This window comes from Diplotaxodon limnothrissa, linkage group LG23 (genome assembly GCF_057381915.1).
Source record: "Diplotaxodon limnothrissa isolate DT_005_m linkage group LG23, D_limnothrissa_male_GT1.1, whole genome shotgun sequence".
Lineage (NCBI taxonomy): Eukaryota > Metazoa > Chordata > Actinopteri > Cichliformes > Cichlidae > Diplotaxodon > Diplotaxodon limnothrissa.
In genome coordinates, this window is record NC_140617.1 from 33,781,450 (window position 1) to 33,807,361 (window position 25,912).

Consider the following 25,912-nt stretch of genomic DNA (forward strand, 5'->3'; position numbering starts at 1 on the left):
GAGACGCATAAGGAACCCTAGAGGAAAGCATTATAAGGTGATTACTGGGCTAAATGTGTGTAAGCTATGAAGGGTGTGCAAAGATGTGAGGTTCTTTCCCCTGACCTGCACATAAACATGTAAAATGATACCTGGCTCCATGTGCTCTCTCCATCAGCTTTGAAAGGAAGGTGCTAATTCTCAAAGAATGCTTTACGGTTTAAACATATCACATTTCTTCTGTTTGACACTTCATACAATGCAGCTCCGCAGCACACTCCTAAGCTGCACAGCTGCCATGCCACACTGACCTCAGCTACTCCAATCCACCACTTACTGCATACTACACACTCCAATATCCAGTCACGTGCAACAATAACAGCAGCATAAACTGACACAATTTCTCACACAAGCAAAACATGATCGCGTCCAGTGTCATTTCACAGCGCACTTCCCATCGACACTGTATGATACCACTCTTCGCCACCTGAAAATTTCAGAAAAAACTACACTGGTTACCTCTGCCAATCAGGGCTTTTGTACTGTTTAGTGTGTCATTCCTTCTGGGTTAGGGTCTTCAGGGTCAACTTAACCATTTCTTTATTGAAAGCTGACAAAAAGCTTTATAACTTAAAAAAAAACTACAAGTGTGGCGTGTATTGTCAGCTTACAGAAAGTACCGTATAAATGGTAAATGGCCTGTATTTGTATAGCACTTTTACTAGCCCCCCCTAGAGACCCCAATGCGCTTTACACACCCAGTCATCCACCCATTCACATACACATTCACACACTGGTGGAGGCAAGCTACAGTTGTAGCCACAGCTGCCCTGGGGCAGACTGACAGAAGCGAGGCTGCCATATCGCGCCTTCTGGCCAACACCAGTAGGCGGCAGGTGAAGTGTCTTGCCCAAGGACACAACGACCGAGACTGTCCGAGCCGGGGCTCGAACCGGCAACCTTGCGATTACAAGGCGAACTCCCAACTCTTGAGCCACGATCTGACCCGAAAGGCAATGGATTGATCTGAAGTGCAAAGTGATAATAATGCTCTATAGAGTTATTTAAAACTATGTTTCCTATTGCCATTGTTTCCACTGACAACATATAAGAAATGATATATGGAAACTCTATCACACTACTTTGGACCTCTGACCTCCTCTTCAAGGTCAAATCTTTAAAATTATGCTTAAATTCTACTGCCTTTGTTTGTATTGGCAACATTTAGAAAGTGATCCTGGTGTATGGACATTCTAAATATTATATTATGGTTTGTATCCAAATATTACGTCACATGTGACCTCTGACCTTCCCTCTTTCAAGTTGTCCCCAATACCCGTTATATCTTATAAAGAGAATGTGCTGGCAAGTTAGTGATAAATAAACTGCATCATAATATTATAATAAGCTCAGGTTATTTACAAATCAGTACTTTATTACCCATTACCTACTCGTGCATAATGTCCGTGTAATCACAGTAAACATGTGTTGAATATACGCAAAATACAATAAAGGGTCAGCAGTTTGGCGGCGATCCATGCTTTCCACCACAACAACTCGTGCTTGTTTGTTTGCACCAGTGTGTGACTTCCTCTTATGACCCGCTCTCTCATTGGAAAGCTTTTATGCACTAACAGTGACACCTGTGTCACACCTCCTCCACTCTGTGTACACCCAAGGAAACTGAGAGCAAAGACAGGAGAAAGAACAGTAAAAAACAGCAAAGACTCTCACACTAAGCTCAAATAAAACAAGTGTATATAAACTGAGTGAGTAACATCAACAAAAACACATCATCCCTCCGCCTGCTTAAAACTCCAGTTATGCTTTCCAAAGCACTTCCATGTAAACCTCCCTTCTTTTATACTTCCTGTGGTGAGACATCACAGACACAGCCATCGGAAACTTTACCGCTGGATCGTGAAGACATCCCTGTACTGTTCTGTCAGCCAAGACTCTGATTAAGTCTCAGCAGTGGAGTAATGAGCGCAGTGCTGCACTGTGAGACTCTGAGATCACACTGACGCATGCAGACGAGGAGCGGGGGGCATATGTGAGACAGCAGACCTGCGCAACGAGCACGCGCACAGGGATTTGTACTGAGCCTTGCTCTCAGTAGAATTGGTTGCCCTGATTACTCAAACTAAAGCCAAACACTCCCCGCCCTGTCAGCAGCGCTACTGCAGGCCACGGCATGAATAAGACATGAAGAGCTAAATACTAAGAACGGCTGTGCTGTGTGGCAAATCCTGTTGTCTGTTAAAATAAGACACAGTATGCAGATGAAAAAAACAAACAGCCGCGCATGCAGACTCCTGCAAACGAGTCTCGCCACAGGAAAAGTGCATGTTTGCATTTGACATCATTTCCAGTCATCTGGTGAAGCGGCACATGTGATGAACTCCACTTGTTTCACACGGTTTGGCTAAAACACTAAACGCTCTCACGTAAACAAAGGCTAAATCCTAAATAATGTATTTGACAGTTTGACCTTTAAAAGTAAAACAGAAGAATTCAATACTGACTCCTTCGTATTGCCATTTTATCACCATCTTGATCCCCCAAAGTAGTTTTGAAGATGTTTAGGACTGAACCCACTGATAAAGAACACCGTATGCACAGAGAGGCGAGTGTGGATGAAGTAAAGGGCTCTGTCCTCTGACTCCGTGCGACATCAGACATTATAAGCTGCCATCATCTACTAAGCTGAGCAGTTACTCTCTTTTCTCTCGAGTAGCACACAGCACACAGTCTGCTCGCAATGCGTTTGGACTAGTGGAAATGCAGACTGCATGGAGCCTTGAGGAGGCAGGTCACAAGGCTCCATTGCCTCAGATGAAAGCATTTCTCGCTTATTAGTATTAGTGGTTTTTCTGTTTCGGTAAATGACAGAATCAATTTTAAATCAGTGCCTTACCAATGTTACTGTCTTTTTTAAAAACATTCTTACATGACCTCCAACAAATTTGTTTCTGAAAAAACTAAAAATATGGAAAATTTATCGCTGTGTGTGGCCGCACAGACAAGGTCCATTATGTTTTAGTTTTCCAATGATGACATTCCTCATTGCAAACTCTTATAATCTCACGGTCCATAATTTAAAAAAAACAACCTGAAAAGCAGACAGTTAATGGATTCTGAACGTAAGCAGTCAATGCAAATTTCTGTTTAGTGTGAATTTCTGCCAGTAGATGATGTGAGATTTTCATCAGTTTATTTCAGGTAATTTGCATTTCATCACAAACAATGTGACAAACTCGCTGCAGACTGATTGCGGACTAAGTGTTACTTCATCTTGAGACACCAAAGCTGTTTTAAAGGTGGCAAATTTCCTCAAGTTGTTCCTCAAGTTCATTGTACGCTATTGCAGTAATTGCAGTAAATGGCCTGTATTTATATAGCGCTTTACTAGTCCCTAAGGACCCCAAAGCGCTTTACATATCCAGTCATCCACCCATTCACACACTGCTGATGGCAAGCTACATTGTAGCCACAGCCACCCTGGGGCGCACTGACAGAGGCGAGGCTGCCGGACACTGGCGCCACCGGGCCCTCTGACCACCACCAGTAGGCAACGGGTGAAGTGTCTTGCCCAAGGACACAACGACCGAGACTGTCCAAGCCGAGGCTCGAACCGGCAACCTTCCGATTACAAAGCGAACGCCTAACTCTTGAGCCACAATCGCCCAGTAGTACCACAGTCTCCAACTACTTTTTCCTAGTGTGACTGTAGCACAAGGGGTCACCAGTTTTTTCATCAAGATGCACAGATGCTACATTTAAACCTTCAAATTTTAAAAGGGCTTAAACTGCGATGAAAAGAAATCATAGTCAATTAAAATTCAATCTGATTTGACCTTTGTTAACAAGTCTACAGCTTATTTGGTTTGTAAAAAGCACATCAACATTATTCACTTACTAACACGTTAGACCTGTGTCTCTCTATCCTGTGCAACTGACATAATTTCATGTCCGACCAAGCCACGAAAAAGCAAAACAATGAGTCACCATCACTGCCTATGGGAAAATAACCATCTGCTCTTACTTGCACTTTGCAACTCTGGAATGTGATATTTGCATCATGTTTACTATGGCTGGGGCAAAACACAAAACAGGAGTAGAAGTATTTCCTTCTTTAAAAGCTTTGTTGAATAATTTGCTTTTAAGATGCTAACAAGCAACCGCAGAACAGAAGCGAAGCTGTTTGTAGCAATCAGAAGAAATCAGGAGAGGCTCCCTCTGACAACATGATTACAGCAGTGTTTATGCACGTTATGAAGCAGCTGTGAGTAAATGACTTAACAAGTTATTCATACTGCATTATGTTGCCATGCAGTGAATAAAAACTAAAAGCAAGGACAGGGATTAAACTGAGAAGTGATGTATGCTGTTTAGTAGAGGGATGTATCACTACTACTAATACAACCGAAACTCTGTAAATACATCCAAACAAACTCGTTTCCACCATTTATAACACAGCACGTTCAGAAGAACGCTGATAAAAGTAATGAACCTGAGTTTAAATGTGCCCCACTGCACGATTTTAAAGGTTTTTGTAATTATTATGCAATTATTAAAGCAATAATGACTTTATTACATCGCAGATGATGTAATAATATTTTTGTCTATCAGCCATTCCAAAAACAATATTTCTGTGCAATGAAGTACTTAACTACAACTATTTCTACTCAATGAATTATGTTCTGGATCACAAAAACCACACAAAACAAGAAAACAAACCGGCTGTTACTCAGTGTCTTCCACTGTGACTAAGAAGTCGTGTACTGCTCAAGTGCTACCTGGAATTTCATGTCTCGACATGACAGCTTGCAGCCAACCGGCCCAGTTTACACAGAGCTATCTGATCTACCGACCTTTTATCTGAATCCAAGCAACATAGTCAAATGTCTGCCTGGTGCGTGAAATTAAACATGAGTCAGTAGACTTTCTGTTAGACACAAACAAACCAAAGGCCAGATGGTTCAGTGTATAGTACCAGATGTTTAGCAAACATTTAAGCTGGTGTAACCTATGATGTTGCCTACCTTATACTTATCTTGTATCAAATAATCCATCACATAATCCATATTTTGAGCTCGCAATCATGGAACTCCCAGTCAGCATGATTTCTGAGGCAACACTTTTGAATTTTAACAGTCAAAAGCTTAGCTTCCAGCTTAGCTGCTGCATGGGCTTGGCCTAGACCATTTCAGAGGGGGCCACTGAAAGCGTCTACCAACCCAGTGCTGGTGGATTTCATGAACTGAGCCAGCGCCTGCCGTTTGCCTTTAATGAAGTGGATTTATCAGAGCTTCGCCATCGAGAGAGGAAGCCTGCTGCGTCCATACCCTGTTGCAGATATTTTCAGAAACAGGCTTCCGGAAAGTGACGGCCCAGATCTTGACATAAATGGACTGGCCCTCCTGGCTTTTGCCCTGAAATACCAGATGGCCTGTCCCAGCCCAGGCTGATAAACACAATTATCATTCCAGCTCATTCTGAGTGCGAGTGATAAGTCTCCTGTGCTCCAAATTCTACATATAAATCACAGCAGCAGAGCCCTCCGTCAAACTTATAGCAACACTGTTGAGAGGTCATCTATGGTAAATGTGCTGAACGTGTGGAAACTAAGCTGTGAATCAAAAGTGTGAGAGGTTTGTGAAGAAGCACGGTAGTGACTGTGCAGTGCCTTGTGTTTGCAGCAGGTCGTACCTGGACTTGCTCCCCCCGTACAGCTGTGTCGCCTAGCAGCGGCTCTGCAGGCGGCGTGTTAATCGTTACAGACTTCTCCGAGCGGCTGTCTTTGCTGCGCGACTTGTGCCGGTCCCGGCTTCGCTCTCTGAAAGAGAAAGTAAAAAGCAAAAATCACGATCAGTGAGCGCATTGTATGGTCTTTGCATTCCAATATGAATCGCCTTGAGGCGGCTGTTGTTGTGATTTGGTGCTATAGAAATTAAACAGAATTGAATTACACAACAAGGAATTTGAAGACATTCTGGTTTTCTAGAATTCAAGTGCGTGCAGAGTGAGCATAAAGCCTAAATATCTGAATCACTGTCCATGAGGTCTTCCAACCATGTCAGCTGCAATGTAAGCGCTACAGTAATCTGGTATAGAGCGAGAGCGGCAGGTCTCTCCATCCTCCACCCAGCATCACCACCACCACCACATGGCGCCGAGCCCACTCTGCAGCCCCTTTAATCCCTTATCCGTCTCCTTTCTCCTAGGCAAACACACGTTATGCTCTAATTTTAGTAACACTTCCAGATTAAAATACAGTAAATACAGTACAAATAAACTGCTTTGTTCAGCTTTTATGTGAGCAGTCATATGCTTGAGAACCTTTGCTGGACAATGAATGAGACTGACAAGACCAGAGCCGAGGCAAGGCTGTCGGATCTAACCTAGGTATGAAGATTCAGCAAGATTACTGACTGAATATGCAGGCAAATAAAGAAGAAATTACATGATTTTTCTTGTCTTCCCCTTCTTTTAAAGACAGAAGGATTGTTCTTGATGCTGTATTCTTTGTCATGCTAAATGTTAATGAGTTTCCTGCAGTCTCTAAGCTTGTTGTTTCCTCGTAATCACTTCTTATGCAGGAGCAGCACTGGAACAGAAGTGTAACAAATCTAATTTCCACAATGGAGAAGGCTTTTGTGTCCTGCTTTCTATTAAGACACACAAGAACACAAGCAGTCCTTTTGACACCCACATGAACTGATCCTTCTGACCTCTGTTTATTTACATCAAATGCGGAGAAACATTAGCATTAATTTAGCAAGTGTATATACTATAAAACCAAAACAATGACCTAAAAGATCCTCAATTGGCCTGCAGAATCAACAGGAACTGCACACTTTGGATTCTACATATTTATTTGTTCTGATATTAATATGAAATATTGATGCGATCAGCTTCAATCTTTGCTGTTACACATTAACCATCACCATCAACCTTACAGTGACCTATGCAAGAAAAACTCAAGTGACCCTTGAACACTACTGTCACACAATAACCATTCATATTCATAAAGTACAGGATATCCTGCCTTTGGTAATGGAGGAAGCCGTATGACTGACAGCAGTGGAGCTGTTATGGTCCAGCAAGAGCTGCATTAGATCCAAGTGTTTTCATTAAAGGGTGTAGCCCAGTCTGCCTTCCGCCTCTATTCTTGCCCTTCCTTTTTAAATATGGACTCGCTTTCCTGCAGAAAATCACGAGAGCGACGAACATTTCAAACCTGCACCGAGTGAGAGAAAGCTCATTTTCAATAGCCTGCAGCAATCCAGTTCACAAAGTGACTGACATGTTCTTATCTAATAAATCCAGGAGATTAGGAGGTGAATGTAGGCCTTTAAATATATTACCACAATCATTATTACTTTAAATATTATTACAACTAGTGTCATTGCTGTGGTGATGGTTATTCCAGAGGGAGCGCTCATCAGTCAAACGTCAGCGCTGATTATACTTATTAATTGGAGAGAAAAGCTGTAGAGGAGGAAGCAGGGAGGAGCAGCCGGGCTCACAAAGCAGAGATCCTATTTCAAGATCACAGTCAGAATAATAAGGAGGTCTGGGAGACAAGTAAGGAGAAGGTAGCAGCTACAAAAGAAGAGTGGAAAGGAGCAGAAAGTCACATTAAGAGCAAAATAAAACAAAAAAACTATGCTAACTAGTCACGTAAACGGGCTTACCACCTAGAGAAGTAATCAAACATTTCTTCTACTGAAAAAGAAAAGAATCATTTACATAATTATAATAATCACTTTATTTTACTTATTCAGAAAACCTTCACATCCACTCCTAAAACAGACCCCCCCCCCCCCCCAAATATGTCCCCAGTCACACATGTCTGCCAGTCACCAACCATCTGGCAACTTCTGTTAATGGGGAAAATTCCCCAACCATTTAGTCTTATTGAAAACACATTTTTAATTCAGATTTGATAAACACATTTTCAAAAAAAGAAATAAGTAAACAGAACAAGAAAAAATCAAATTAACAATATATTTTCTTGATATTTAAAATCAAGATTCCACTCCTCCTTATCAACTCCATGTCCTTTTCCTATGTCTCCATGTCTCCAATTAGCCTTTCTGTGACTTCTTGGCCTTGGAGAAAAAGTAATGCAAATTAATAATGCAATGTGATGTAAGGAGCTCTCTGTTTGGTTAGAGAGATGATGATGAAGATGGCTGACCGGGTTTTTCTAGGTTGCTGCTTGTGTCAATAGCTCTGCCTTGACATTAACTGAAGAGAGCCCCGATCTTGAAGTGTGCACTTTGTGGAATCACCTGACCATCTGCTGAAGGTAACACGCAGATGTGGCTAAGACTAGCATCGCTGCATGTAGCCATACTCTTTAAGACTCATGTTAGCTTGGAAAAAGATTACATCCCATCAGTACTAGTGGGCTGCCATTTTTAGTAAGCTAATCTGCTCCTTTTAAATGAAGCCTGAATCAGCTAGCACAGTTAAAACAATAGCTATAACCTACAGCCTTTAATAATAATTAATTATGGAAACACTGTCTGTAAACAGTCTCAGGAGTCCACCTGTTACCACATAACCTTCTGATACCTACGATTTAAAATAACTGAAAAAGAGTGATTACAATGATACCGATCAGTCCATCATTCCCTGTATTATTGTTGTCTGAAGCTAGACTATATGTGAGACTACATGCGCAGTTTTATTTTTTACATGACAGCCATCTTTATGAATGCAGTTTGTAAAATCCCACAACACATTTATACACACATATATTCATGTATTTAAAATTGCTCTTATTATATATTAAATTGTCAAATAATTAATTGTTTTTTTAATATCTAATAAGTAAAATACATTAAACATTCATTTGTAATTGATTTGACTAATAAATAAATAAATTTATGACATAAGCAATTATTAATTCATGAATGCTTTATTTCAAATGTGTGTTACTCTATGGTAAATCAGACTGACTTGGAATTCTCAGTTTTCAGTTTACATCTGTCTCTTTACAGTTTCCTTTGAGCTTCACTGCAGTTTGGAGAATAAATGGTGATAGTTTGCAAATAAGTTGGTGTCTTCCATGCAAATTACAGGAAACTGTGGTTTCTAAAGCAAGGAGCTTTTTGGTGCAACTGATTTTCACCTAATGACAGCCAGCAACCTCCAGAAACCACTCGCCAGCCGGTTGGGATTACATATGTTTTCTAGCAACCAGAAAAATTGAACTTTCGAGTTGTGACAAACTGAAACTAAATTTGTCGCCAAATGCAGTGATCTGATTGGTCAGATCTGTTTATTCAGATTCTAGAAATTGGGGGGGGGATCATCTTCAGTTTAAAAAAAAAAAAGCAAAAACAACCCTGACCCTCAACTGCTTGGAAAAGACAGACGATGCATAAATAATAAGATAAAAGATAATGTCAGTTAAACCCCAGAAACGGAACAAAAAGCAATTAAGAATGCAATAAAATATGCAATTTGCAAAGTAACACAGAGGCGAGCAAGCCTGCGGACAGCCCAGCAAGTGGTTTCGCAGACTGGCCTACCAATCTGTGTACCAGCCTCTCCCCTCTTCCAGCACATTTTCTCATTCCCCCTTCAGCAACATCCTGGGATTACTGCACTGTATGGATACCTCCTCCCCCTTTGTCTCTCTTACCACATCCTCTTCCTGCCTCATTAGCATGCAGCTGGCTCACTGATATTCCAAAATTGTGCTGCTATGATTTGATTAATGGGATTTGACTTGCAGCGTGTATCCCTGAAATGGGTGTGGCTTTTTGGAAAACTGACAATGGATGAGGCAGAGTCCTGCCAGTTTGTCTCTGGAAGCAGTATTTCCCTCCAACACCTGAGGACGAGTGTGTTCTCCACCTCACACAGAGGCTAGTGAAAAAGTACAGCCAACTAGGGTGGCATGCCAAACTGTCTGTGGACCAATTTGTCCTCTCTTTGGCTGGCAGAGTAACCCACACACCTGTGCGGCACAGAGCTTTGTGTCAACACAGCAATCTGAGCCAAAGCACTAGTGTCCAGATCAGCCACCACCAACAGCGACAATGGTGACACAAGTCCAAACCAGCACATCACACACTGAGCTAGCAGTGGTGTGAGCAAACAATCACCACTCTGTCTTACGTGAACTTGGATTTTCATTCAAACTGACACACAAGTCCCAGAAACTTCATTTCCAAAGAACTAATGATGACCAAAATCCCCATGGGAAACAAGGTTTTCCAGCTAATTGTGACCGCAACTGGTCATGGTTTGTAGCTGCCCCTACCTCCTTCCTGAAATCTTTCAGGAAGTTTTTCCATTCCACAATCACCGAGCGCTTGTTTATAGGAATCATCTAATTGTAAGAGTTCTCTCTCTCTCTAATACTGTACAGTCTTTATCTTACATGAATCACCTTGAGGCAGTTGTTGTGAACTGATACCATATAAATACTTGATCTGATGTTTTCACAGCAGCTTAAAAGGTCAAGAAAGCCTCGGAAAAACGTTTACGGGCATATCCATAGTCTCAAATTCCCTTTGAACATGTCTTAGTTGGGAAATAAAGCCCAGACTTTGAGGTCAGTTTATTGGGGGTCAAACAACCCAAACAAAACAGTGAGAAAGGATGAACATTGATGCCTTTCTCAATCCTGATTGCAGGTCTGATTCTTTAGCAATCCCTTGTTAATTCCTTATGAGAGGGGGGGAAATATAAGGTATTCAGCATCTGAATCTACACCTATTTATTATCTGTGAGTTTTAACACAGTGTAAAAACAGAGCAAAAGTCTGTCTGCTGAAATCTCTTTTTTTTTTTAGTTCTCAGCTATAAAAAAAGACAGTACATGGTGCTCAGATCAACATATTGTTGCCTAGACACGCCTGAATTCATTAAGCTTCTTGGTAGCTATATTACTTAACCATAAGCTTACCATTAGATGATTCTGAAGATTGTTGGCCTCCTGTTTAATCGACAAAGTAATGAGTCACAAGAAGCCTCTGCTGTGCTGTCTAAACCTGAGCTGAATGGGCACTAAGTGAGATAAGTCTTTGTGTTTCTCTGATCCAATCTTAACTTTCCAGTTGAAACAAAAAGTAAACCGCTCTGCTTTAAGAATAATATCATGCAGGAACCTTTGAATGGTATTAAAACTATGACTTAATATTAGTTGAAGTGACTCTGTCCTGTGTGAATACTGGGTGCTGCTCTGTAATTGGAGTTACAGCAAAAGAACCAATCAAAAGAACCAATTTTACACATGAACAGCTGCTAATATGTGATTTGCAAGTCTATAGTCATTTAAATGCTTAAAATTGAATAAGTGAAGGAGCCTAGCTCTGGAGAAGTTCTGAGAGCAAAACTGAAGAAAGTTAAATTAGCTCTGCATCAAAACTCCACGCTCTGAAAGTATGAGAGGAGAAGCTCTTTAGGGCAGCTGCAATTATTATATTTGCAGGTAAAAACACAAATTGTTAGGATTTACTTAGAAGCAGCCTATTTTGAGTAGCAATTATTATGGATTGCACCTGTTGGAAAAATGGTGATTCAAGTACTGCAATCTACAAACACGTTCAATTCATCTCAGTTTAGTTTTATTTATATAGCCCCAAATCACAAGTTACATTGCAAGGTAAAGTCCCAACAATAATACAGAGCAAACCCCAACAAACAAGCACTTTGGCAACAGTGGGAAGGAAAAACTCCCTTTTAACAGGAAGAAATCGCGGGCAGAACCAGGCTCAGGGAGAGGCGGGGCCATCTGCTGCAACCGGTTGGGGAGAGAGAAGCAAAGCAAAGCTTTGGATAGCTAAACCTGTGCATGTGCATAATTTGGTTGTTTCACTGCTAATGTCATGCTCTAAATACAGAAATACACTAATTAACTAAAAGCAAGTAAGAAATTGGTGTCTTCAGCATGTTTTTGTGCCAAAAACATGGCAACAGCAGATCTGCAGACAGATCTGCTGCTGCAATTATTGGAGGGACAGGGGAATGTATTGTTGACAACACCAATAGAAGATGTCTTGCAACAGGAAGGGGTAAAAAGCCAGCAATGAGGGCGATCATGGCTCAAGAGTTGGGAGTTCGCCTTGTAATCGGAAGGTTGCCGGTTCGAGCCCCGGCTCAGACAGTCTCGGTCGTTGTGTCCTTGGGCAAGACACTTCACCTGCCGCCTACTGGTGTTGGCCAGAAGGGCAGATGGCGCGATATGGCAGCCTTGCTTCTGTCAGTCTGTCCCAGGGCAGCTGTGGCTACAACTGTAGCTTGCTTCCACCAGTGTATGAATGGGTGGATGACTGGGTGTGTAAAGCGCTTTGGGGTCCCTAGGCGGGACTAGCTATACAAATACAGGCCATTTACCATTTACCAATGAGGGGGGAAAAAACTCCAAAAATCCTGCAACTTCTGTTACTCAGACTCTAAGCAAATCCCATTCTTCTATCATGTCCTAGCAAATTACACACATGTACCCATATATAAGGATATTGTTCTTATCTGTTATTTCTATGGTTGTATGCACACAAGTAGTGAGCCCACTCCCACATGCTTGCATCTGTTCCTGGCATCAGGGTAATTAGACGACAGCGATCCGAAGCAGCTTCACGCATGGCACCCCTTGGTGTAAAAAGATTACCTTCCCGCGAGAACAGCAAGGGGTTTCAAAGGCAACAATTTAGTTTTTTCTACATTAAATTAGAGGCCAGCCGGTGGCTTTGGCACAGTCACGGTAGGACCGGAGGAGCAGGGAGCGGAATGGCGCCTGGCAGGGATGCCCATATGTCTCTTTCCAATTTGCTGTCACTCACTTGAAAGAGTGCAGCAAAAGAAATAGGAGAACACAGGTCTCCACCACTTTCCTAAGCACTGACCTCTCCCCACTGTCTTTGATTCCATGCTAAGTGAGAGCACTTTTGCTCAGTTTAACTTTGAGCTACAAGGACACATTGGTGCCCTGGGGAATGCAGACGACCAGGGAGCGAGTGATATCCCTGCGCTTTCTCATCCTCAAAGAGCAGCATTGACTACATTTAAAAAATGGGAGGAGAAAAGGGAAGAAGGGTGATCACAGAGAGCGGGGGCAGCTGCTGCCTTCATATCACGATTGGCCACATGGGAGCAAAATGTTTAATGATGAGGAGAATGAAAGGAAAGAGATAAGGAGGGCAGGGCTGAGGGGGGTGCAGTGTGAAGAGGACAGAGGCAGAAAGTTGCAGACAGCATGACAAATCCCTTAAACAGCAACAGGTGGCAGCTAGAGTGGGAAAGGCAGGCACAAGTACTCCAAAAGATATATGGCAAACAAGCTGGAGGGGACTGTCATTGACCTGGGAGGGGCTGTTATGGAACAGGATCCTGTTCTCCAGTTCTCTACTCTCATCTCCTCTCTGAGTCTCAATGTATCCGCTGAGCCAGTCAGTCAGGCCTCTTCAGCACCTGTCTCCTGCTGCCTTCCTGAGGCGTGTCAACCACAGTCATTTGGCTGCTGACAGACTAATGCGCCTCCAGGAGCTGTGGGCTCCACACATGTTTGGCCAGAGGGACAGACACAGATACACAAAAGGTGACACTACGGAGGTGGACAAAGACACAGAACAGGACAGGAAAACAAATGCTCAGAGTCAGAAAGAAAATCACAAAAGGAAAGTACAACAGATCCACTGATTTACTGAGCCCCCAGAGGCTCCAACAGGGACAAAGTAGTAATACCGTCCTCTCCAAGACATCTGTAAAAATCCTTGCTTCTTCTATCCATCTCCTAAAAACTGATTTTGCTGTTAACATCTACTACATCTATATCTACTAACCAACCAGTAGTAATCGTATCACATCCACTATCACTTCAACTTCACATAATAGGCACCAGCTCAGGCATGTTTTACTGAGGGAAATCCTGCAGCCCACACCAACACTTCACGTAAACCAGAGTCAGGAAAAACCGTAATAACCAACTGGCAGGACTTACCCATGTCTGTGGGATCCCCGGGAGCGCCCCGAGTAGTAGGAATATCCCGAGTAGGTGGACTCTGTATCCATGGTGATGCAGTCCTGCTGAGATAGCTGGGCTCAGGGCAACACAGAGCCTGCTCTACTCAACCGCCAGCAGAACGAAGCAGAACCTGGTGTGCTGTCTTGTCGAGCTAGAGGTGATCGATTAGATCGCTCAGGAGGATGACAGAGGTGTCAGCTGTCAGCAGTCAGGCTTGAAAGCGACCCTGGGGGCGCCCGGTAAGGAAACATTAACCTGCAGAGTGGAAGGAGGGGACAGGGGGAGACAGGAAAATTTAAATTCAAAATGTTAAGTCTCTGGAAAACCTGTCCACATCTGTTGGCGATAGAGACGAAAACCCAAATCAAGCATTCAAGTCACAAGCTTTTTCGCCACATCTATTTTCCTCTAGTGCATAAATGCTCAGCGTGCCGACGTTTATCTGCAGCTGCATGACAATCACTGCCTCCTAGCTCCAAACCTGCACAGTGACAACACTTCCCATAAAAGGCAGTTCCCAAGAGGTTACACTTCAACTGAGCATTCCAGATAAAAGAAACGCCGCTATCCCGAAACAGCAATTTGCTCCTATTCCCATTAGACTGGCGACTGTTGTTCTGAAGCAGCCTTAAGTCTGTGACACACAGTAAACAATTTATGCCCGGCACTGACAAGCTCCGTGATGAATACAGAAAGAGTGCCATAGAGATAAGGCTTATTTTCGAAGGAGACGTCAAAATGAGAATGAGGTGTTGCCAGTTTGGAAGTGAGTCTCAAAGAGCTGTGATAGCACAGGAAATTCACACAAACAGCAGTTTCACCTACATGTCTGTAGATATCTGTAAAATCCTGGCTTGAGAAAAACTGTCAAAAATACTGGTGGCCTCCAGTGCTACCCCTTAGCCTTTTAAGTTAACTCCTACAGGACTTGCTTAATGAGTTACCTCATTTACAAGAAAACCTGACCACCTTGAGGTCGAGGTCACTGAGAACTCTGAGATTTGGAGTCTCATATATGGATCCTGGATTCATATGCAAGACCCCCTTTGTCCTGGTATTTCCTCTGCTTCAATAGCTGGATGCTACAAACACAAATTCAGCTCCTGTTACAATTGTGTCAACCCAGGATTAGACTATTAGGAAGTGAACTCAGGCCCTTGCAGCCTTATAGTATATGCCTCACCAGCTCAACCAAGTGCCCTCAGTGTGGATTTAATAATAAATATAAAGTACAATTATAATTTATCCTGCTTGAACTAGATTGCACAGGCATACCTAATGAAGAAGTCAACAAGTGTGGCTTTAACTAGTAGGAATGCATGGGAAAGGTTGTAGGGTGGTAATGGGTTGTGTTGTGGTAATGGGGATTATCCTGATATAATATAAAAAAAAGAAAATGGTCAAACAATAGCAATGGAATTTTTTTTTTGAAACTGTGAAACTGAAACTGAAAAGTGTCTCATCTGGAAAAGGGTCCAGTAGAGATTAACAGATGGGCTGGTTCTGCTTCTGCAGTGATGCAGGATGCAGACACTGTATTGGTCTGTAATGGTAATCGTGAATGTGAAAGCAAAGCAGTCGAAGTACATCCATCATGAGCTTTGTTTAGTGACCAAAAGAATGAGACCATGGATACATGCAGCAGACATGAGTTTCCTCCAACGGGTGCCTGGGCTATCTCTAAGGCTCTCCCTTAGAGAAAGGACGAGAAGTTCTGCTAGCCACAAGGGTCTCAGAGTAAAGCTGCTACTCCCCTACATTAAAAGGAGCCAGCTGAGAAAGTTTGGATATATGACTAGCAAGCCTCCTGGATGCCTTCTTTGTGAGGTATTCCAATCATGTCCTACAGGGAAAAGGCCCCAAGTCAGATCCAGGACCTGCTGGAGAGGTGATATTGCTTGGCCCAAGTGTCCCGAGCTGGATGAGGTGGTCAGGGAGAGGGCAGTAAGGTCTCTGCTGACACTGTAACCTGGATTAGTGGTAGAAGATGGATGGATGGATGGATGGATGGGTGGATGTATATACAAACATTGTTCAGGTATATTGATGCCTTTATCCAAAGCCCTCAACAAAACAGTGATTGCATCAATTATAATTCTCAGAATTTCACTGGGTAATCTTCCTCAAGAAGATCACATAGCTCTAAAAATGCTCCAGCACTTTAAAAAAGCAAAATGACAACAAAAAACAATAGATTAAAATCATATACCGGAGCAGGTAGAAGGTTTGAAGGATTCATTACGGGGAATATAAGACGCCTTTTATTGGAATGGTTAGAGTTTGTATTCACAGGTGTGGAGAGTGAGATACATTTGGCTCAGAGTCAGATTAAAAGCACAGTTCTTTTTTTTTTTTTTTGCCTGTCCCTTTGGATCTTTAGCCATCAGAATTGTTGTCTGAAGGCCAAGAAAGATGCCAAGTGGATTTACTTTATCAAGTGGATCATCATGGCCTTGCCTTATTGGTCCATTTGATTGACCTTTATTGTAATTATGTATTTATTTTATTTTCGTTTTTTAAAGACGGGACAGACATGACTGGGGGATAGGACAGTGAGAAAGAATGAAAGAAAGAGAGGGAGAGAAAGAAAAATAGAGGGGAGAAGAGATGGTGAAAAAGGGGGGAAGAAAAAAGAAAGAAAAACAAAACACCTGGATCACCTGTACGGAGATAAAAAACCAGAAGGGAAAACAAACAACAACGAGCAACATAATAAAAACAACACCATCACAATAAACTAGCTAACAATAGATAACAGTAAATACTTTTGTAATTTCACCTGTTGAGAATGAAAAAAGAAAACAAGCAGAAGAAAACGAGAGCAATAGAATAAACAACATCACGATGATATATGGGAATATAACTGTAAATACTAAATATTAAACATTATTGTGCAGCACATAAGATCGACAGCGCACAGTGTGCTTTGAGGTAGGAGCCAAAAAGGGTGTAGTTTGTGTGTGTGAGCACCCGTGTGTACAACTGTGAGCATGAACGCGCTTGTTTTTAAAAGGTTTCTTCATGTAATGATCTGCTAGAGGGTTTGGGGAGCTACAGCCCCGTCCACCAGGGCATGAAGCAAGTATGGAGGAGATCAAAACTCCAGACATCCAGAGGCCCTCAGAACACAAGAGACCAAGGAAGACCAACAGAGGGGCAGCCGCGCCACTATCCCGGAAAGAGCTGAGGAGAGCCCCAGATGAGGGGTCACTCAGCAGCCGCCGAGCAGAAGCTAGAGGGGCTTGCAGTGACGTGCCCGTGAGCTCTGTCGGCAGCCAGCTGTGCCAGAGTGACCGAGCCCCAGGCCGAGAGGCCAAGGGCACCCCACCCCCGAAGTGGCCCGAGCAAGCCCCAGGCTCCAGGCCCCGATAAGCAGCCACCAAGGGGTGAGCCGGTGTGTACCTAGACGCCCATCCCCGGACACAAAGAACCACCAACGCACCGATGTCTGAGAGCGTCTGCCACTGGTAGGGGAAGTGGTGGGGGAGATAGGCCTCCATACCTTGGAGGACCTGGGATGTCCCCAGAGAGGTGGCATCTGATACCCGACCTGACATATGGACACAGACAAACAGGCACACACAGATACAAACATCCATTCCCACCCTCATCTCTCATATGCAATTACTCAACACTCACCCAACATGGAGACAGACATAGAGAGACACTGTACACACAATCACACTCCCCAAGCGTACTCCAAGCCCCGGGTCTAGGTACCCTTGCCCCTGGAGGGGTAAACTGCACCCAGACCCAGGTGGTGCTACCCTTTTCCCTGGGGTGGGGAGAAGCAGACCGCTCCGATTCCACAGCAGCAGGGAGGCCCCACATTCCAGACCCCCGCTCCAACAGGCCGCAGAGAACGGGGGTGTGTGAAGACTCCAAACCTCCCTCCGCCCACTCATATATGGTGTTGATGCATGTGTGTTCTAAGGTGCCTTTAAAACCCAGGAGGGTTTGAGAGGTGGGCAACGACGCCAGGGGTGAGGTTGTACACCCTGATGGTCTTTTGGATTGCGTGTAGCGTGCCCACCCCCAAGATCCTATATGTATGTGTTATGAGAGCGTGAGTAATGTGAATGTCTAAGTTGTGAGATAAAATTGAGGCACAAGAAGCCAGAAGGGGACAGAAGGGGGGGATGCCTCCCCTGCACTCTGGTGATACATCTTTACCCCAAGGCCCTGCATGTGTGGGTGATTGTGGTGGAGCAGGAAGAGGGAGGCAGCTGGAGATGGGGAGGGAAGGAAGGGAGGGGCAGGTGACCCCTCCCTGGGGCCAGCTCACCTGCTGACCCCAGTAGGCACCCCCATACTCTGCAACCTGCCAGGGAAAGGGGGCCCAGGCCCATCTGGACTGGGGCCCAGTACAGCAGCGCCGCCCGGCCCCACAGAGCCCGGGACAGCCTACCCAACCCCACCTCAGAGAAAACTGCACCCACCCCGTCATCCACTCATCTTCCAGACTATACAAGACAATAGACGCCCAGGCTGAGATCTTCCTCCACTTCTCCTATATCTCCCCCTCCTGCAGAGTGAGTTCCTGAAGAGAGGAGAGCTCCTGCAAGATGTAATAACCTCCCCCACCAGTTGAAGAGCCCCCCAGGTGGCTCGATGCACCGGCAGCACCCTGCGCCAGGACTGGGCCCCCATACACCCACCCACAACACACCAACCAGGACCCAAGCCCCCGAGGCCCAGCCAGAGCCCCAGCCCAGAGACGGAGCGCCCCCAGAACCTCACGCCCGTCCGGGCCCACCGAAGGGCAGCCAGGCTACCAGGTCAGTAACCCACGTCCGTCAGCACAGACCCTCCCCTAGCCCCGCTGCACGCAGCCACGAGGAAACCGTCACCTAAGAGCCAACAGAGCCCTTAATAGGCCATGACCGCTACCCCGGGTTGAGCCCTCCAAGGAAGATGTTCCTGGGGAACCCCCCGACGCCCTAAGCCTATCTCTACCCCCAACCAATCACAACAGCGAAGGTGGGACTAAACTATGACCCCCCACCCCCACTAGGTGATGGAGCTGATCAAAGGAGCCCAGAGCAATTGATCTGATGTGGTGGCAGAGGCTGTATCAAGACTAATGTAATCTAATAGATAATAGATTTCTATATTGGTTAGAATTAAGATTAGTTTTATTTTTCCAGTTCATGAGGACTGTTTTCTTGGCTATGCATAGGGCAGTGAAAACCATATGGGCTATATTCTTTTCTGTAGTGACATTATCTAAGCTGCCCAACAAACACACTAAAGGGGAAGTTGGAATGTTACATTTCAGACACTTTGATAAGTCCTCACATATCTCGCGCCAAAACGTCTGAACTGGTGGACAGAACCAAAGAGCGTGGATATAATTGTCCGGTGAGTTGGTTTGGCAGTGTGAGCAGTTGTTGGTAGACGTAAAGCCCATCTTGAACATCCGATGACCTGTACAGTGCACTCTATGTAGTATTTTGTATCGAATTAATTGAAGACTGGGATTTCTAATTAGATGAAAGGTTTTTAAGCAAATCTGAGACCAGAAGTTTTGGTCTAAGTTAACTGATAAATCCGCTTCCCATTTTGCAATAGGAAGTGATATTGATTCATCTGTTTTAGAAAGCATTCTGTATATTTTGGAAAGTAATTTGGGGGTTTTAAGATTAAGAAATTGAACCACACTTGGTGGTGTTTGTAGTTAAACTTGACCTGGTTTAAATTTATTTTTTACTATGGATTTAATTTGTTGATATTCTAAAAATCTTTTCTTGTTGAACCCATATTGTGTAACTAGTCTGTCAAATGAAATAAATTCTGTTCCTTCTGATATATGTTCTAAATATTTGATTCCTTTACTACTCCAATCTGAAAAGTTTATCATATTATTGTTTTGTAATATGTCAGGGTTTTCCAGATAGGTGTACGTTTGCATGGGATTAATGAAGGCTCCATCAATTTTAGAAACTCCCACCATGCTGTCAGAGAAGAGCTGATGTTGACGCTTTTGAAGCATTCATGTCGTTGGATGTTTGAGCTGATAAATGGTAGATCTGAAATCGCTAGATTATTGCAAAGTGCTTGTTCTACATCTAGCCAAGGTTCATCTAAGAAGGTATGTTTTAGCCATCCTGAGATAAACTGAAGCCTGTTGGCTAAGAAGTAGTGCTGAAAGTTAGGTAGTTCTAATCCTCCTTTATCCTTGGTATTTTGTAGTAGGGCTGCTCGATTATGGCAAAAATGATAATCACGATTATTTTCACTGAAATTGAGATCTCGATTATTTGACGATATTTATTTAACCCTTTAAGACCTACCATAGAACCAAGTCTGCCAGAGCTTATATTATGTTTTTACATGTTGTAGTGCCATTTGTGGGAGCATTTCAAGTTGCTATACATCAATACAACTGTTATAGCCCATATTTTCATAATATGTATGTATTAAGTCCATAGTAACTACATTAATTGCAAAAAAGTGCAATAAACTACAAAAGAATTGAAAATCGTTTTTGTTTTTTTTACATATATTTCTATTTGGAGAAATTTAAGAGGTTTATCCCTCAAAACTTTAAATACAAAAAAAGTTGCAAAAAATAGTTTACAACAACAGGAAATTTAGTTTGAGTGTCTTCATAGTTTTATTTTGGATATACAGCAATTTTTATATACTGCAGGAAAAACGAAAAACAATCCTATGATGCAAATTTGCAAAGAAAGCAGCATGTGCATCAAAATAAACTATTTCCAGCAGTGCAATTCGAGTTCTAAGCATCCCAGCAACTATTCAGAAAAGTCAAACATGACTTATAAAAACACCAGTACAGGCTTTTAAGGCCTACAAGTAAAAAACTACATTTTCTGCGAAAATGACGTCACTTCCGGTTTCGGGCAGGAAATGGCGGACATGCGATAGTTAGCGGTGACGTCTGTTTCATTGTGGGAAGTGTTATGAACAGCTGATCGGATCGGCAAAGCGTGTTTCTGGAGTATTATGTTTTTGTTCCTGCAAACGCTTTTTATGCAATTTTTGCAAAGCTATATGTGGAAGGAAACCGTGACTTAGGACAAGCTGATGGCATAAGATTTAAGTTTCATATGCAAAAAAATTATTGCGCTAGCTTACATGGTTCAGGTTCTACAGGGATTTAAAAATAGTTACACAAAACGGAGCGTGCTGCTCTGACCGGCTTTAAAGGGTTAACAATAACAATGTATTGAATAATGACTTTAAAAAATAATATAAAACAGTGTGCAAATACTGATAACAGTGCAAATGTTTGCAATATAAGAAATAAATTAAAAATGTAAACAGCTATGTTTAGTGAACTTTGCAGTGTTGCTCTGTGGTGCAGCTACGACACCGTAGCAAAGTTTACACACTGTGTCTACTTGATCCACGTCTGACTCCGCGAATCCATAATGTTTCCACACTACTGAAGTTTTTTTTTTTTTTACCTCTTTTCAACCAACAGCAGTCACTCTCCTCTCCAAATAACTTCTGCTTAGCTTTCCAAGCATCCCTCGGGTCCTCTTAATTGTTGTGACGCGTGTTCAAAATGCAGAGAGGTGCGCTCGATTTGCCACACGGAGCAGCGCGAGAGTAAAGCATGAGGGAGGGGCTAATAATCGGCTCAGTCATTTTTAATGATCGTTGAAAGCCCAGATCGTAATCGTGATTAAAATTCGATTAATTGAGCAGCCCTATTTTGTAGTGTTTTTAAGCTTATACGTGGGGGTTTATCTTTCCAAAGGAATTTGGACATGTATGAAGCTAGAGATCTGAACCAATCTTGTGGCGGTTTAGTTGGGATCTTTGAGAATAAATAATTTATTTTTGGTAAGACCATCATTTTTATAGCGGCAACCGCTATAAAAATTGATATGGGTAGACATTTCCACCTAGCCAGATCGGCTTCTACCTTCTTTAAAAGTGGGATATGGTTTAATTTAGTTAGATCTGCAAGCTTGGGAGAAACATTAATACCCAAATATTTTTCCAATTGCAGTGGTGTAGAAGAAAAATTATGGAAGGAGCAATTAATCGGAAGGACTGTAGATTTTGACCAGTTAATTGAGTAATCTGATATTCTTGCAAAAGAGTTTATCAATTCAATCACCCCAGAGATATTGGTTTGTGAGTTTTGGAGAAAAGTAACACATCATCCGCATAAAGGCTGATTTTATGTTTCACGTTCTTGCATTTTATGCCCGTAATTACTGAATTCTGTCTAATTGCTGCTGCTAGTGGTTCAATAAAAATTGCAAACCGTGAAGGGGAGAGTGGGCATCCCTGCCTGGTGCCCCTCAGGAGACAGAAGCTGGAGGATGTTTGGTCATTTGTTTTGACACAAGCTGTTGGGGAATTGTATAATATTTTTAACCAGTTAATGAAAGAGGATCCAAAACCAAATTTGTGTAAAGTTGCAAATAGAAATTTCCAGTTAACTCTGTCAAATGCTTTTTCTGCGTCTAAAGAGAATATTGTAGTTTCTAGGTTTTTACTGTATGAGTAGTCTATCAAATTAAGTGATCTACGTGTATTTGTTGATGAGTGCCTACCTTTTATGAAACCAGTTTGGGCAGGATGAATTAAGAGGGGGGTTATTTTCTCCAGTCTCTTTGAGAGAGCTTTGCAGATTATTTTAAGGCCTACATTTATAGGGGATATTGGACGATAGCTTGAGAGATATACAGGGTCTTTGTCTGGTTTTAGCAGGAGATTAATGTTTGCAGAATTCATATTTGATGGAAGTCACAGTTCTGTAGTAAGATGTGAGTCACAGCTTGAGGCGTGCTTGTAAATACATTCACATAATAAAGCAGCAGGACACACACACACACACACACACACTACTCCGAGGGAGATGAAATACACAGGTAGCTCAGACTAAATCTAATTTCTGCCTGACTCTGCACACTGAGCCTGTCTGCCTACACCTGACATTAAACAGCTATAAACTCTGTGGAGTGGAGAACAAATATATAGCTTATAGGGCTGGGCCATATTATACCGTTCACGGTAATACCGGTATAATGTTAGGCAACGATAGGAAAATGAAATATCGCGATAGAATGGGAGTAAAACGCGCATGCGCAGTGCCTTTGTTTTCATACGCACATGGCCGATTGTTGAGTGAAACAGATGAACCAGAATTGGTTTGTAAAAATGGTGCAACTTCCGTGATGTGGAACTGGTTTGGTGTTTGTCCGTCAGATACACAACAAAGCACATTTTTTTGCAGAACATGCAAGCGGGCCGTCGTTATTGTCGTATTTGTCGGACTAAGATGCTCTTAAATCTGGGAGTAATCTGGGTCCTAAACTCCGTATGCTTCAGGTCAAACAACACTGCAGCATCACTTAGAGTTAAAAACTGTCTAAATTCTTTCATCTTTAATAAAACGATCAGCATTGCTCCTTTACCAGGTGTAACTATAAAGTTTAACTTCCAGGCATCCATGAAAACAAAAGTTATTACATTTTAACGGAGTTAGAAGTTAGCAGGAAGCTAGCGGAAGTTAGCTCGCTAGTTTCGCTAGTTACCTAAGCATGATATTGCATGTTCTGACTGAGAGATTTCTGAAAAAAATCAAACGTACAGCTCTGCTATCACTTCCAACATAAATGAAGACAGGAAACTAAACAGCAGTGACGTTTGTAGGGTTACTGAAGTTGGGCTAGCTGGTATATAATGATGTGCTACGTGATCGCTAGCGACACAGCTATGTTAGCATAACATAAACAGTGAAGCTGGAGGACGAACACTAACACTTTTCCACTTATAAAAGTTAACGTGAAGGTTCTTCATGGTTAGAGACAAATGCAATCGCATGGCAGGATGCTGTAAACGGACCAAACTTCAGTCAGGAGAACAACTGAGATAATCCATCCACAATACGAGGTTAGTCATTAATATACTGCAACAACATGGGAATAGAGCAGCTGCCAGAGAATTCAACATTAATGAATCAATGGTACAGAAGTGGAGGAAGCAAGAAGAATGAGTTTAATAAAGTTTGATTTATCTGACTGCTTTGTTTCGCTTAATGTGCCTTATAATCCTGTGCACCTTATGGTCCGAAAAATACGTACTGCACACTGCAGTTTAATGTTGCAAAGCACCTCTTTTTAACTTCAGTGGATATTATACATGGTTATGCTCAGGATGTGTCAGCCCATTTCTACTGGAAATGCCTTTTGGTTAAACTTTCAGCAAGGAATTTGCATTTGCACTGTTACATTTTTATAAAGCTTTAATGTACATAAAAACCAGCTTCTTGTTTAAGTGAAAATAAATGGAAGGTTGTCTTTTTGCGCTAGTAATGTTGTGGAGTTGTATTTTGTCTCGCATCAATTATATCGTCGGTTATATCGTTATCGCAAATTTTCAAATATATATCGTGATAAATATTTTTGGCCATATCGCCCTGGGCCCTGTGCTTCGTACGTCGCTTACTACATCCAAGATCAAATGAAACATCCAAGACCAAATCATCGCGCTAACTCTGAGCTCGCTATTCCGGTTCCCCGAACACACCTGTTGTTGACGATTAGTATAGCTGGATGAAGTAATGTGAGATCACTGGGTGGCCCAACAGGGGCTACGCATCGATAGTAGAAACATTGATCGGCAACCCTTTGATTGGTCGGCGAAAATGTCGAAGGAGCGCGCTCGGTATTTTTCGGCAGCAGAGCAAGAACTCTTGAGTGAGGGATTTCAGGAGTTTCAGAGTTTAATTAAAACGCAAGGGAACACTGCAAAGGCTGCAAAAGCAAGGAGAGAGGGCTGGCAGAAAGTTGCTGACAAATCAAACTCGTAAGTAATTCAATAATAACAATAATAATGGAGTGGATTTATATAGCGCTTTTCAAGGCACCCAAAGCGCTTTACAATGCCACTATTCATTCACTCTCACATTCACACACTGGTGGAGGCAGCTACGGTTGTAGCCACAGCTGCCCTGGGGCAGACTGACAGAAGCCAGGCTGCCATATCGCGCCATCGGCCCCTCTGGCCAACACCAGTAGGCGGTAGGGTAGATTTATCATATCACACCATATTATCCAATATTATATTACATTATATTATATTATAATATGTTATATTATATCCCCTTTCACATTAGAGCCACAACAGGACCCACTAGAACATGGGAACAAGTAAAAGTGAAATATAAGAATATTCTACAGAATGGTAATATTTATCACTTATACTGCTTTTCGTCTCTTGGAAAGAGACCCTGAAATAATCTGTTTGTTTGTTTATAACAGCAACCAAGAAAAGGGCAGAGCAAAAAAAGACAGGTGGTGGTCCTGCACCCCCTCGTCAACAAGTTGGTTAAGTGAATAATACCCTCACGGGAAAATCGATATCTCTCTATGAGCACACTGTCGCGCTGAGCTAAAGGATCCTGTCTGTCCCGCAATATACGCTGAATTCTGAGGACTCTCCTTATCAATCTTGCACCTTCCGCAATGGGTTGCTCGCGTAAACGGACAGGATATGACTGCGACAGACTTCCCAAATCCACCTTCGCTTTTATAGCCGTGGTCTCTCATCTTGATTACACGAAGTAATTTACAATTACTACTCTGAAATATGAATTACATCTGTAATAATCACATACATGTAATAGAATGTTAATAGTACATTTCCCTTTTTTAGGGAATGACCTGTATGTATCTGTGTGACATCAATAAAAGGATCAAGTGCTGCATTATCTTTAGTTACATTGATGTTATTTATTTATGGTGAAACAGTGGTAGAATATCGCTGTTGCTTTCGTATAAATGAAGCGGACATACCTGCGTGGCCGCGATCTAATCCTGTTTACATAAAGTAAACCTGCTCCCCAGCAGGTTTACGCTTACGGCTCTGTTGCTATGACAGCAAGTCCCGGATGGGCTTCGGGGAACCGAACGATCCAGGATCACGCGAAATCGTCAACAATCTAATCCAGCTAACT

General features: G+C 42.6%; 1 protein-coding gene across 2 annotated transcripts in view; it reads right to left on the reverse strand.

The window, feature by feature from the left end:
• LOC146608564 (vang-like protein 1) overlaps positions 1-25,912 on the reverse strand; it is a 67,322-nt gene that overhangs the window by 25,390 nt on the left and 16,020 nt on the right. For both annotated transcript variants that reach the window (XM_085347111.1, XM_085347109.1), the window contains exons 2-3: positions 13,945-14,223; positions 5,692-5,818 (exon numbers count right to left, since the gene is read on the reverse strand). In XM_085347111.1, the coding sequence (XP_085203237.1) occupies positions 5,692-5,818; positions 13,945-14,015 (198 nt within the window). In that variant the 5' untranslated portion in view covers positions 14,016-14,223. The remainder of the gene's footprint in view (positions 1-5,691; positions 5,819-13,944; positions 14,224-25,912) is intronic.